The following is a 15,017-nucleotide window of genomic DNA, read 5'->3' on the forward strand; positions in this document are numbered from 1 at the left end:
AACATACACTTTTGACAAGTCTGGGTTGCTGATTATAAATAGCCGGCAACCTAGTGGGGATTCACAAAGTATATTATATCACATATAAGTGATTGTTGTTGTAGATGCCTGATATAAGTCTTTAAATAAAGATTTAATCAAGGTGTAATACCTATTCTGGATATAGCTGCTATCTGGATGGGTAGATCCGAAAGAGACTCATTTGGCCTTACGTCTGCATCTGCTGCCCACTTGTGTGTTCCTGTGAACAGTGAACGAATGGGTGAGATTACAGATAGTCCAGTCAGGGATGAGTGATAGGATAGATAAAGACAGGGGATCTGCTTTTGTACATGCAAACAGTTCACCCCCCCCCCTTCCCCCCCGGTGGAAAAACCAGTGCAGGGGGAGTGTCCTGTTGCCAAGTTCAATGAGAGTCCCCCAGAAATGGAGTGGCCTATAGATTAAATTTAATACAGCCTAAAAGAGAATACAGAGTATGTGTGATCGTGATATTTAAGGCAGCATGAATTATTGAAGTAGCATACTATGCAAAACAGGCAAAAATGATCAACAATAAAATAAGGATCCAGAACCTCCAACTTGGACGCGCGTTTCGCTGAGGAAATGGCTTGTTCACCGTCTGCTCATTGGCCTCTTTTATACCTGAGAGGCTAATTGACAGATGGGCAGGAAGTGTATTAAATCCCGCCATAAAGGGGAAAATGGTTAGTGATTGGTTGGATCAGGTGTGACAAGGTGTTCTATCCATTCACTGGTGCTCAGATATTTGTTAATGTGACTGACACGCAAAAGGACCAATGGAAAGTCTCATCTCAAAAGAATGACATGTCTATGGACAAATAAGATTCAGCGAAGTTTCTGCATAGGGACTAATAGTCTCATTATGTAATTATATCTCTCTGGCAAGGTAATGCTGTTTTAATAAGTGTTGGAGAGGTGTGTTGTTATAAAGGAGCCATAGTATGGTGGCCGAGTGTTCATAACGGTCTAACAATATCTAGCTTCAAACATAGGGCGTTATGGGTAATGTAGTCCCATAGTAATAATAGCTGCTCCTTATTGGGCACATTGGGTCATGTGATTGGGGCCTATTATCAATTAATATTTCCAGAATACCACCCAAACAACCCATTAACACATAAGTATCACCTCAATGTATCTACAGGAGACCACAGCAGATATCAGAGATGTCCCTGTGTGATTCCCCTGCTAATGCAATCACTTTACTTTTTACACATCGCAGGGAAAGGATCCTATATGAGGCCCTGTCTCTGGATCTCATCAATAATACATCTGGAAGTTACTTCATTTCCTATTGCTTATGAATAGCGGTGATAAACTATATTTATATGATCAAATATCTGATAATTAATAAATGAGCCCCTTTGGGAGACTCATTGTACAAATCTCTAAGGAGACTACTGGCATGTGCTGTAGATTAACAGATTCACATTACTTGGCTGATTTAGAGGCTGCTTGCAGGCTTACTGCTAAGATGCCACCTGTAGGCTCATCAGTAGGCTGATTACATAGATCCCCATTGGCAATCTCCTTACACAAACATCTATTTATAAGCTTATTGCAAAGGCACTTCAGTATGTTCCAATATAGAGAGATCTCTCAGCTGGACAAATGAGTGAGTCTTTAGGTAACCCCCGTCTCAAATATTTTAAGAGTTAATAAGCCCGTTAGTGCTGATAAGCAAATAAAAATTTGAGTTCAAACTCCCATCATTAGTGCCCATTAGTGCTAATAAGCAAATGTTGTTTTCTAGAGTATCCTGCATTTCTCCAGGGCCTTAAATAAAAGCCTTTGCAGGAGCAAAATTATAAGCAGAGGATGAAACAGAAATACTTTTGTGTAGTGGAAATGCACACTGCTGTCCCTTTTTCCCATTTTATTAATTATGCTACTCAAAATTAAATCTACTTTTTCCACTACTCTGCGCTAACATCTTCCCCCAAGCATTGAAAAATGTCTGCTTCCTCTGCAATAGCCACCTACTGGAGTAGAAATCACAACTTTCCCAAATCAATGCACACAGCTATTTTGTGCTTTTTTTTAAATTGCAATCTTTATATTCAAAAGTTTTAGCAAAATATAAGGAGAGAGGGAAGGAAAGACAAAAGCAAAATATAGGGATAGGTGGAAGGGGTACAAGACTAATAACACATCCAAACACGAAGCTGAACAAATATACCATTCTATAGTGCAACAAAGAGGGAACACGATGAGTGAAGTACATTACAAGAGACGCATGTACTAGGGAACCTATGGCAGGTGCAAGATACATACAAATGATTCTACTGTACAAGCCTAAAGACATGGGGGTGGGGGAGGTATTGTGAACAGTAAGCCAGAGTGATCAGATGAAAGTAAAGGAAGTTACTTTATTATCTATTACACTAGAGCACAGGTTCTCAAACTCGGTCCTCAGGACCCCACACGGTTCATGTTTTGCAGGTCACCTGTAGATTTTTAAAATGTGACAGTTGGTGATACACAGTGCACCTGCTGGGTGACATGGAAAACGTGAACCGTGTGGGGTCCTGAGGACCGAGTTTGAGAACCACTGCACTAGAGAAATACTCCACATGAAAAGAAAACCAAATTGCTTCATTAATGGAAACGAGGGAAGGTGAGGTTTACAACTTCCAGTTGAGTGCTGTACATTTTAATGCATTGAGTCAGATAATCTTTCAATGTGCTTTGAGATTCCAAGGATGGGTCTACCTCTGTTAATTTGATTTAATTTGATTTAACCATCTGTGCTCAGCCATGGATATCCTTAAAACCTTGGGGTGCCTTAATGACCGAGTTTGGGAACTTGTGGTCTAGGCAGTAAGGAGCAGGTGGGTGATACAGGGATGGTGATAATGGGCAACGAGATGGTGCACACTAGTTTGCATGGAGGCCAGTTTTGGACAGGACCCTCCAGATTGCAACCTCACCAACTAAGCCCAGGGTAGGTAGGGTATATTTTATGTAATTACAGCTGGGCCATATACCAACAAAGGTACTGAATAGATTCAGAGAATTTTCTCTATTACATACTGACAAGGTAGATACTGTATTATTGGGTTAGCACAGAGGTTCCCAAACACTGCCCTCAAGGCACCCTGACGGTCCAAGTTTTAAGTATATCCATTGCTGGCTACAAATGATTTAGGAATCTGTGTACTAAGTCTTAGGGGTATATTTACTAAGGTCCTGATTTAATTTGAGTTTATATTTTACTTCTAAGTGTGATCACAGGAATTTACTAAACACAAATCTCGGGGCTATTCATATTGTTTTTCCCAGCTGAGTTCACAAATACGAATGAATAGACCATCAGTCAAACACGGCTGTTATTTGATACAACTCGGTAATTTACTAAGAATTTGTATTCTCAGTCACTGCCGACAATAGCCAAACACTGCCGGGAAAGCATAGAATTCGTAAAAAAAAGGAGCTTTTAAATAGACCTGCATTTTGCTGGCGTGTTCAGATAGTCATGCACGGATCAGTGAGATCCGTGCGTGCTTATCTGTGGAAAGGGGTCTGAAATAGTTAAAAATAAAAAAATAAATTGCGTGGGGTCCCCCCTCCTAAGCATAACCAGCCTCGGGTTCTTTGGGCCGGCCCTGGTTGTTTAAATACCGGGGGGAAATTGACTGAGATCCCCCGTATTTAGACAAACAACACCGGGCTCTTGGGCTGGCCCTGGTTCCAAAAATACGGTGGACAAAAAAAGTAGGGTTCCCCCGTATTTTTAAAACCAGCACCGGGCTCCGATTAAATGAACAATGTGCTTCACCTGCGCTACCAAACACTTAAGCAGCACTGATGGAGTTCACCCTTTATACACTCCTAAAGCACATATGAGAAATAAAAATATACAGCATTCTCAGCACTGTGTCAGAAAAACATCCAGGTGACCATACGAAGAACTGCAATCACAGGTGCCCAAATGGTAACTTTTGGAAAGAAACTTACATTCAGGTTCTCACCGGTAGACCCTAAGCAGTTTCTTTAACAGCCTGAGTGACAGAGGTGTGTGAGGTAAATGCAGGCAGACACGCCAGTAGGAAATACCCTTACATTAGTGTTCAGTCCCGCATTCCCATAATGGTTTCTTTTAGATGACTCCAGAAGATCTCCACACCATATCAATTCCCAAAAAGGGATTTTTTAGTATATTCAGAAAGATAAAGGATAACAAGATCAGACCAATGTCCGGATACTTAGGGTCTACGGGTGAGAACGGGTGAGTTACAATTTGGGCACCTGTGATTGCAATTCAGCACTGGGATCCACCAGCCGAGAAGATAATGCCACAGCCGGGGGACACTTTTATACTGGTCCCTACGGCTGTGGCATTACCCCCCCAACTAGTCACCCCTGGCCGGGGTACCCTGGAGGCGTGGGGACCCCTTAAATCAAGGGGTCCCCCCTCCAGGCACCCAAGGGCCAGGGGTGAAGCCCGAGGATGTCCCCACCCATCCCTGGGTGGTGGATGGGGGCTGATAGCCTTTTTGTGTGCAAAAAAAGAATATTGTTTTCTGTTGTAGAACTACAAGTCCCATCAAGCCTCCCCCGCTTTCTGGTACTTGGAGAACCACAAGTACCAGCATTCAGGGAAATAACGGGCCTGCTGGTACCTGACTGGCTGTGCAGTACTAGCCTGTCAATCATGCGGTGCATAGCTACTAAAATGGAGCTTAGAGCAGCTCCATTCTGGCCTATGATGGGAACTTTGCGGATTGCGGTTAACCGCAAAGTTAATTGGGGTCACTCTTGTGGGTGACCCCAATTTACTTTGCGGTTAACTGCAGACCGCAAAGTTCCCATCATAGACCAGAATGGAGCAGCGCTAAGCTCCATTCTAGCCGCTGCACTCCGCCTGATTGACAGGCTAGTAGCGCACAGCCAATCAGGTGCGCACCATGACGTGGCACTCCCTGATTGGCTGCTGGGATCTCCAGTGACAGGAGTCACGGGGGGTCCCGGCAATCAGGGAAAGGGGTTCCATGCATAAACATGGAACCCCTTTAGTGGCATGGATCAGGCTTTTGGTTTGTTTTTTTGCCAAGGCCATGGATTACTTCTGGATCGAAGAGGACCTATCATTACTGGATAATAAGTGTGTGTGTCTCTTGTTTTTATTTGAGTATTTCTTTAGTTGTAGAACTATAGGTACCAGTAGGCACGTTATTTCCACGCATGCTGGTACTTGTGGTTCTCCAAGTACCAACAAGTGGGGGAGGCTTGCTGTGACTTGTAGTTCTACAACAAAATACAATATTCTTTTTTTACACACAAAAAGGCTATCAGCCCCCCATCCACCGCCCAGGGATGGGGGGGGCAGCCTCTGGCTTCACCCCTGGCCCTTGGGTGCCTGGAGGGAGGGAACCCCTTGATTTAAGGGGTCCTCACTCCTCCAGGGTACCCCAGCCAGGGGTGACTAGTTAGGGGGGTAATGCCATGGCCGCGGGGACCAGTATAAATGTGTCCCCCGGCTGTGGCATTATCTTCTTGGCTAGTGGAGCCCAGTGCTGGTTTTAAAAATACAGGGGACCCCTACGTCTTTTGTCCCTCGTATCTTTGGAACCAGGGCTGGCCCAAGAGCCCAGTGCTGGTTGTCTAAATATGGGGGGACCCCAAGCAATTTCCCCCCGCTATTTATACAACTAGGGCCTGCTCAAAGAGCCCAAGGCCTGTTATGCTTAGGAGGGGGGACCCCACATATTTTTTTAAAAACACTTTTAACTGTTTAACTCTTTTCATACTGTACACAATGAAGCCCTGCACGGAACTTACTGTGTTATGTCCGGCAGTGTTTTGCTAATCACTCCCGACAATATGAATAACATTGACATCGGAAAATACTATAAACGAAAACTCGGTAGTTTAGTAAAGTACCGAAAATGATTTCAAAAAGTTGCAGAAAAATACGACTGATAAATTCGAGTTCAGACTCCCACCAATTCAGCAGAAACATGAATCTTAGTAAATAAACCCCTTGGAGAGAGATAAAGTGGAAGAAGATAAAGTACCAGCCAATCAGTTCCTAACTGCCATGTTACAGGTTGTGTTTGAAAAATGACAGGAGCTGGTTGGTTTGTGCTTTATCTCCGTCCACTTTATCTCTCTCTAAAGCTTGGTACATAGACCCCTTAATTAGGGCTGTACCTCAGTCAATTTGATTTAACCATCTGTGCTGAGCCATGGATATAAATAAAATCCTGACCATTAGGTTGCCTTGAAATTCGCATTTGGGAACCTCTGCGTTAGCAAGTATCTGATTCCAATTGTCTGCTACAAAGGTCTCTCCTGTGTCTCGATACCTTGCTAGTTCATGATTCTCTGTGTAGGATGCTCCCTGCGAAAGCAAAAGTCTACTGTATAGAAAGTGGTTTAGAGGCCTCTGGTCAGGAAGCGTACTGTAGGTAACAGAGAGTCTCAAAATTTGTAAACAATTTTGGCATATAGGGATTCATAACAGAATTATAAAAGAGATGTGATTGAAACAAATGACAAGGATAGTGATGGGGATGGAATCTGCACATAGCTTCAGAGAAGGAGGGGAAGGATCGTAGCTACAGTATGACAATTTTATCTTGGAAGAGAATACCATGTCTAATCCAAGGAAAAAGTGATCACACTCAGGTGAGAAACTCATAATGTCCCACAGTGAATAATGAGGGGGAGGAGAGGATAAAATTGAAAATGCTTGTGTAATATGGTCCAACAAGAAGGTACTGAAATCTATAGAGGGGCAATTTCAAAGGTGAGGGTGCCTGCGACTCTGTCGGGACCATAGCAAGGGTAAAACAGAAACAAAATTAATAATTTCAGATTCCTTTTGGACCCAAAGTCGAGAAGCATGATCAGAGTGCCAGAGTACCACTTGCGTAGTGTGAGCAGCACAGAAATAAAACAGTAACCACAGGAAACCTTTCTTTGTTGGTTTAAGTAAAACTCACATTTTCTCCTGCCATCTCTTTCTAGAGCATAGAAAGTGGTTAATTTACTCTGAAGGTAAAGGAGGGTCTTGGAGGTAGAGGTGTGCGGGCTTGTATTTACTCAGTACTTAACGCAAAAATTAATGCAAGTTTGGATTTATCCGGATTTCTCTTTTTGGCTCCAAAACATGTGACATCTGAAAGCCAATAAGATGCCGTTTTGAAGGGATGCGGTCATGTGACCGCCACTCGGGATCCCAGCGGTCACCATGCCAACACCGGGAAAAGGATCTGGGTAAATCCGGGTACATTTGAACCCACAAATATCTCTATTTGGAGGGGACATGCACTGAAAAAGCCAGACAAAATAAAGCAAGTGAGGAAGTATATTCATTTTGAGTGCATTCAGTCTGCTAGTTCACAAAATGAATTGATTCATTGTCATTTTTAAACTCCCCAGAAATGGTATGGAAGAGCTCATGGTAGTTCACGGAGCAGTGATGACAATAAAGTGATAACATGCCTCTGTTATAGGCTGAGAATCTGGGCTCTATTGGAGATGCATGTGAGAGACATGAATTCCAACACCCCTCATTCTGCACATACAGTTAGTGGGTTCTAATGTTGGAGTAAGGTGGTGTGCATGTACAATAGCTATGTGGAAGCGGACAGTGTAGAAAGTGAATTGACGAAGGCAGAGGTTGAGACAACCTGCCGATCAATCGGTGCAACTGACTGATAGAGCTCAAGCTGGGGGTTAGGGCACCTAGCTATACAAAAGTAAAGTCAGGTAAGTAGGCTCCTCATCTTACAAAGTCCTGCATTGGCCCAGCCGGGTCTCTGCCTATCCCCTCCTCTTCCCGCATCTTTGCCTATCTCCCTCATCTACCTGCGTCTCTGCCTCTCCCTCTCCTCCTCCCATGTCTCTGCCTATCTTCTCATGGCTGCCTAAGTCTTGTGGGCTGCGGGGAGCCGCCAGAGACTCTACACATCCTGGTCGCCTAGCTGGTAGGACAACTGGGCCTCCTCCTGACTTCTAGGTAACTGCTCTTCGGGGCACCTCTCCTCATTGTGCTGCTGCTGATATCTCTCTCTCCCCATGCCCCCCCCCCTCTCTCTTCCCATGTCCCCCCTCTCTTTTACCCAATGCCCCCTCTCTCCATGCCTTTCTCTCTCTCCCTCCCCATGCCCCCCCTCCCTCCCTCCATGCCTCTTTCTCTCTCTCTGTCCCTCTCCATGTCTCCCTTGGCTCTGTATGTGTGTGCACACACATGGGGATTTATATATTATAAAAGTAGATGTAGCCACACTCATCGATGTCACAATGTGTATGCATGAGCATACGCATCGCAGCAAAGTGCAGGGTACGTCAAGCTGCGACTAGTAGCAGCTGGCATTCGCTCCATAGAAGTGTAAGGTGTGCGCACACGAGTCGCACCATCTATGCCGCGATGCGTACACAGGGTGGTTGAGCATGGCTACATCTGTGACCCCCCCCTAAAAATCCTGCAGTTCCCATGGCTGTGTACACATTAAGTTTTATGTCCACAACAGTCTACTGTCACTTGCCCTATCATTATTATTTTTATTATTATTTAACTGGTGCATAAAAAGTACAAAGTTCAAAACTGCATTGTAAGCAAGTTCAATAAACATAACACTATTGTAATTGTAAGTAACACATAAGGAGACCTAGTCAAACCTACTTGTGATATGCAAATTTAGGCACAACATTATCGGTCACCCCCCATCATGTCACTGCACCCTTCAAGATTGAGCCTCCTGACTGTCAAAGATGCACCAACTGCATCCCCCCCACCCGCCACCACCAGCACAACCACAGTTTACTGACCACTGCCCCCTCCTCCCTCATCAGTTACAAAATAAAAAACTAAGTCGCAATGACAGCAAAAAAAAAAAAGTGTCTCCTGGCCTCACTTGCCCATCAGACTATCAGTGCTCTCATGCAAGTGAGCATGTTGTGCTGTTCTCCCAGCAAGTGACACCCCTGGCACGTGCCTCATGTGCCTAGTGGGAAATTCACCAATGGTGATATCTAAATTTCCATTTATATTAGAGGCTCTCGGTTTAATATAATGCCTAAATCTATAACTGCAGATCTTAGTCTCTCAATAATTGTGATGAGATAAGGTTTTAGCTTGTTGTATGGCTGAGAGGCTAATATTTAGTGCCTTTCTTCATTTATTGCTCTAAAATTACTAGTTTAGGGTGTTGCTTTTCTTTTTTCAGTGTATGTGAGTTATCTATATCCTGAGGTATAGGAGTTTGCTAAATTCAATGTGAACATGATTAGACAACATTAAAGCATCTGCCAAATTTCATAGTAAATCTAAATGAGATTTAATGAACTGCTAGAGATTGTAGAGTGTGATTGGATTAAGGAGGGACTTTCTTTTATAGATAAATAATTTACTGCTGCTGACAAATTAATCCCTCTACAGCAGTGATTTTCAACCTTTTTTTATTAGCGGCACACTGAACAATATTTTAAAATTGTCGAGGCACACCATCAGTTCCCAACATAAAAAAACAAAAAACACACATTGGCCCTCATAGTAAAAAAAAAAATCCACACATACATTGGCCTACACAGAAAAAACAATCACATTGCTCCCCACATAAATCATATTGCTCCCTACATAAATCCTACTGCTCCCCACATGAATTATTCACATTGTTCCCCCCATAAATCCATAAATCCTTATTCTCCCCACATAAATCCTATTGTTCCCCACAAGAGAAAAAAAATATCAAATATTAGCCACTACCGGTAAGCTGTCGTCCTCCGTGTCCCTCAGTGGCGGGGGTTGTTCATAGTGGAGTGCTGCGAATACTGAGCAGCGGGCGGTAGGGCAGGTGTGGATGTGGGTGGGCAAGGAAAGCTGTGTATGCAGGCAGGAACTGGAAGATGTGTATGCAGGCGGGTGGGCTGGCAGGGTGGTGAGACGCGGCGGCCTTGACCTATGATATCACACCGCCGCGTCTTCAAGGCATACGTCACAGCCAGAGCAGGACTGATCCTCTAAGAAGAGCCCGGGCCAACAGTTCACTCTGAAGGTGCAGGAAGCTGCTCTGGCTCTGCGGCACAACTTGCAACTGGTCGCGGCACACTAGTGTGCCATGGCACACTGGTTGAAAAAGCCTGCTCTACAGTGTCAGACAGGGGCATGAAGTGCACACCAGGGAAATAGGGGTCCAGTAAGGAGTGAGTTCAGTTTCCGTAAGGGTTGTTGCCAACCATAAGAGAGGAGTGGCCAGCTATTACAAAAGCAGTCAAAGTATGGATGGTGTTTAGAAGGATGCACCAATCGGTATTACAGTATGCACGGGCGCTAAAAGTGGGCATCTCTGTATTTGCACATTCGTCCACACGAATGTACACCAGGGAAGGTGTTTTTAGTGTCATTTGAATAAGCTCACAGATGGGTGACTGCAGTACCAATCAAAGCCGGCCTTATCTATAGGCAATATAAGCAATTGCCTAGGGCATTTGGAATGACTAGGGGCATTCAAGCATGTCCGCAGTATCTCATTCTGGGAGGGAATAGGGGACAATCTGCAAACTCTTTCCACTTTACCAACACTGTTGCTTACACTTGTATACACTGTTCATTAGACTTGTCAAGTAGATTGCAGACTACTGTCCCTTAACTCTCGGCCTGAGTGACTCGTGAGAGAATGCACATGCCCAGAACTTCACCTCACTGTGACATATTCACAAACTATGTAAGATTATTACTGGATCTCTCCTTATGATACCACATGTGTATTTTACAGACTGTTCCAGATAATACTGATATCACCTATATTGCTTGTGCTTAAAGTGTGCACATGGGAAGGGGACACTGTCATCCTGTGTGTGTGTTTTAGAAGTACAGTCTGTGGTTGGAAAAACAATTTGGAATAAAAGTGCTTTGCTTTATTCTTAGTACCTGTTGCATAAACTCCTCCGTGATTGGTCTGGGGTCCTAAGGAGGAAGAAAAAAGGACCTTAATGAGTGGGGGATTTAAAAAAAACACAGAGAGAACTGAAAGAGCTGTCCTTATACAGGTCCCTCAGTGTTAATCAGTGTCATTTTATTTTTATCCCCTGCTGAACTGATTTCTTATATAAACAAACTGTAATTGCTGGGTTCAAGTTCAGAACATGGGGGACACTACCACTGGAGCTACCAGGTGTTTGCATTATCATTATTGATTTATGAAGTTTCATATATAGCACAGCATATTCTGTTGTGGTTTTCAATAGTAATTGATGCATGTTTGCTGTACAGTTCCTTTGCATGTCTCTGGAGGCGGGGGCTGTGCAGGAGACTCCGGCGGTGACAGTGACTGTCCAGGAGGCTTCATTCAGCTTAGCAGCGGCATGTGTGAATGGAGATGAATAGAGCTTCCTGGACAGTCCCTTCCTCCACCGCAAGCCTCACACACAGAACCCGTCACCACCACCAGAGAGGAGACATACAAAGGACTGGACTGAAGACATACTTCGATGGTAATGCAAACTGCCAGCGGCACCAGTGATAGTATGCAGGGGCCCAGATCACAGACATGCTCTGATGGTAATGCAAACAGCTGGCAGCACCATTTTTAGTGTACCCTATGTTCCAAGGGAGTATCTAGAGAGGAGGAGGCCCATGTACAGGTTCCGTCTGGGCCCACACTCTAGCCAGCAGCGCTGTTGAGCTCTGTCCCAGAGTCTAGAGTGCATGCGCAGATCTCCATGAAAATGGCACGGTGTCCATTTTCCCAATGGTTTTCCCATTGCACATGCGAGAAACACCGGGAAAATAGCGCTACACCATTTTCCCAGTGATTTCGTCAGCGCTGTAGCTGCACCGTGGGACTCTGGAGGGTGAGTATTAAAAATAATGTTTGCAGGGTGTGCGGTGTGGGTCCCCATGGACCCCGGGGGCCCATGTGCACGGCACACACTGCATCCATTATAAATACACCAGTACCATGTTCTGATCTTGAAACTAATTACTGTTGTTACTCACCATCTTAAGGCGTTTACAGTGCCATGTGTGTGATGCTGGCAATGCTGCAGCAACACTGGCTCTATCCATCTTCCTTGCAGTTTGTTGTTCCTCCTTTATGGTGTAAAACCATCTATAAGGGAACCATCAATGGTTTTACCCACCAATGTTCACACCTACTGTACATTAATGTTAAATGAGCTGTGGGCCAACCAGAGCCCAGGGCTGGGGCTTCACAGATGTCAGGGGCAGAGCTAAGCTCTGTGATCTGACACTTGGAGTAAAAAATAAATACATTTGTTAGCTCTAAACCATTGATGGTGGGAAACCATCTGGTTCTCCCCCATCGATGGTAAAATTATTCACCATTGGTCATAGACCATAGATGACTTCAAATCATCGATGGTCAATGGCCATCCCTACACTGAAACCAGCCTCCACTAGAAGTTACTGTGGCTGGGCATCTTCTGAGGGAAGAGGTTGAGCTTTGCTTCTGCTGAGCCATCTCATCATGCAGAGATGCAACAGAGCAGCAGAGTATGTTTATAAGTTAATGGTTTCCACCAGTAAGTGACTCAGGGGCTGTTGCTGAGTTAGACAAATTTTATGCAAAAGACTAGTATAAATTACTGTACATCCATAATAATATGCATTTTACAATGGGTCTGGGACTCAAGGTCAACACCAATTAGGTCGACACCACTTAGGTCAACACCAATTGGTCGACACACCTTATGTCGACACCATAAATAGGTTGACACGTACAAAAGGTCGACATGAACACGGTCGACATAGAAAAAGGTTGACATGAGCCTTCACCCCTAAATCCGCCACTAATGCCTCAGTATTACTGCAGCTCACAGCCCTTCACAGTATGACACAGTCACAGTAGTGCTGCAGCCCACAGCCCTTCACTGACGCAGTCATAGTAGTGCTGCTGCCCACAGCCCTTCACAGTCTGACACAGTCACAGTAGTCAGTCAGAGTAGTGCTGCAACCCACATCCTTCACAGTCTATCACAGTAGTGCTGCAGCCCACAGTCCTTCACAGTCTATCACAGTAGTGCTGCAGCCCACAGTCCTTCACAGTCTGACACAGTCACAGTAGTGCTGCAACCCACAGCCCTTCACAGTCTATCACAGTAGTGCTGCAGCCCACAGTCCTTCACAGTCTATCACAGTAGTGCTGCAGCCCACAGTCCTTCACAGTCTATCACAGTAGTGCTGTAGCCCACAGTCCTTCACAGTCTATCACAGTAGTGCTGCAACCCACAGCCCTTCACTGACACAGTCACAGTGCTGTTGCCTACAGTCCCACACTCAGGGTTGGACTGGCAGACTGGGGAATAGGGGAAACCCCCGGTGGGACCCACGGCCTGTGGGCCCTCCTCCTCCTCTAGGGATCAGGTTCCAGACTCTATCCTGGTGCACTTGAATTATGCATTATACATATAGTACATTATACTCCACAAGAATATGGTTTATTATATATTTATCAAAGGGCATAGAACATGTACTCTGTAATTGGTGCCTGGCCACACCCTTAAGCATGGGCCCCTACAAAAGCATTCCCCCGATGGTCCCTTCATGCCCCAGTCCGAAACTGCTCACACCCTAACCATCTGGCATCCTCTGTGGCATGGAACCTGAAACAGAGAGAGAAAGGCTTTTATAGAAACCAAACCACATGACATTTTGAAATCTGAGACTGACAAGAAAACCCAAGCACAGACTCGGAACTACTCAGAAATTATACATTTGGGTGGGTTTGGATTTCAGAAAATGCACATTTTATTTTTTTACACACTGCGACTCAAAGTGCTTTTAGTAATGGTGTCACACTGTCACCTAATAAACATTATTATTTTACAACATAATGTCTGAACCTGAACAACATTGTGATTCTAGTAATGGTGGCAAATTTTTATCTAGTGAACGTAAGTTTTTAACAGTTTTATTTTAATTTTTTTCAACACAGTGCCTGCAATAAACACACAACACAGTGCCTTGCATCACTGCAGCCCACAGCACTTCACTGACAGTCATAGGACGGAGTGGTGCCGCTCACAGCCCTTCACAGTCTGACATAGTCATAGTAGTGCTACAAAAGTGCTGCAGCCCACTGTCCTTCTCTCACACAGTCACAGTAGTGCCACAAAAGTGCTTCAGCCCTCAGTCCTTCACTGACGCAGTCACAGTAGTGCCACAAAAGTGCTTCAGCCCACAGTCCTCTCACACAGTCACAGTAGTGCCACAAAAGTGTTGCAGCCCTCAGTCCTTCACTGACGCAGTCACAGTAGTGCCACAAAAGTGCTTCAGCCCACAGTCCTCTCACACAGTCACAGTAGTGCCACAAAAGAGCTTCAGACCAGTCCTTCTCTCACACAGTCACAGTAGTGCCACAAAAGTGCTGCAGCCCACAGTCCTTCACTGACACAGTCATAGTAGTGCCACAAAGGTGCTGCAGCCCACAGTCCTTCACTGACGCAGTCACAGTAGTGCCACAAAAGTGCTGCAGCCCACAGTCCTTCACTGATGCAGTCACAGTAGTGCCACAAAAGTGCTTCAGCCCACAGTCCTTCACTGACGCAGTCACAGTAGTGACATAAAAGTGCTGCAGCCCACAGTCCCTCTCTCACACAGTCACAGTAGTGCCACAAAAGTGCTGCAGCCCACAGTCCTTCACTGATGCAGTCACAGTAGTGCCACAAAAGTGCTGCAGCCCACAGTCCCTCACTGACACAGTCACAGTAGTGACATAAAAGTGCTGCAGCCCACAGTCCTTCTCTCACACAGTCACAGTAGTGCCACAAAAGTGCTGCAGCCCACAATCCTTCACTGACACAGTCACAGTAGTGCCACAAAAGTGCTGCAGACCACAGTCCTTCTCTCACACAGTCACAGTAGTGCCACAAAAGTGTTGCAGCCCACAGTCCATCACTGACACAGTCACAGTAGTGCACAAAGGTGCTGCAGCCCACAGTCCTTCACTGACGCAGTCACACTAGTGCCACAAAAGTGCTGCAGCCCACAGTCCATCACTGATGCAGTCACAGTAGTGCCACAA

At 45.0% G+C, this 15,017-nt stretch overlaps 1 protein-coding gene across 1 annotated transcript in view; it reads right to left on the reverse strand.

Annotated features, from left to right (window-relative positions):
• LOC135055576 (keratin, type I cytoskeletal 47 kDa-like) overlaps positions 1-13,593 on the reverse strand; it is a 38,899-nt gene extending 25,306 nt beyond the window's left edge. Inside the window, exons 1-2 of the mRNA XM_063959808.1 lie at positions 13,468-13,593; positions 10,904-10,939 (exon numbers count right to left, since the gene is read on the reverse strand). Of these exons, the coding sequence (XP_063815878.1) occupies positions 10,904-10,939; positions 13,468-13,539 (108 nt within the window). The 5' untranslated portion in view covers positions 13,540-13,593. The remainder of the gene's footprint in view (positions 1-10,903; positions 10,940-13,467) is intronic.
• Positions 13,594-15,017: the final 1,424 nt, after the last annotated feature.

The sequence above is a fragment of the Pseudophryne corroboree genome, chromosome 3 (genome assembly GCF_028390025.1).
Source record: "Pseudophryne corroboree isolate aPseCor3 chromosome 3, aPseCor3.hap2, whole genome shotgun sequence".
Classification (NCBI taxonomy): domain Eukaryota; kingdom Metazoa; phylum Chordata; class Amphibia; order Anura; family Myobatrachidae; genus Pseudophryne; species Pseudophryne corroboree.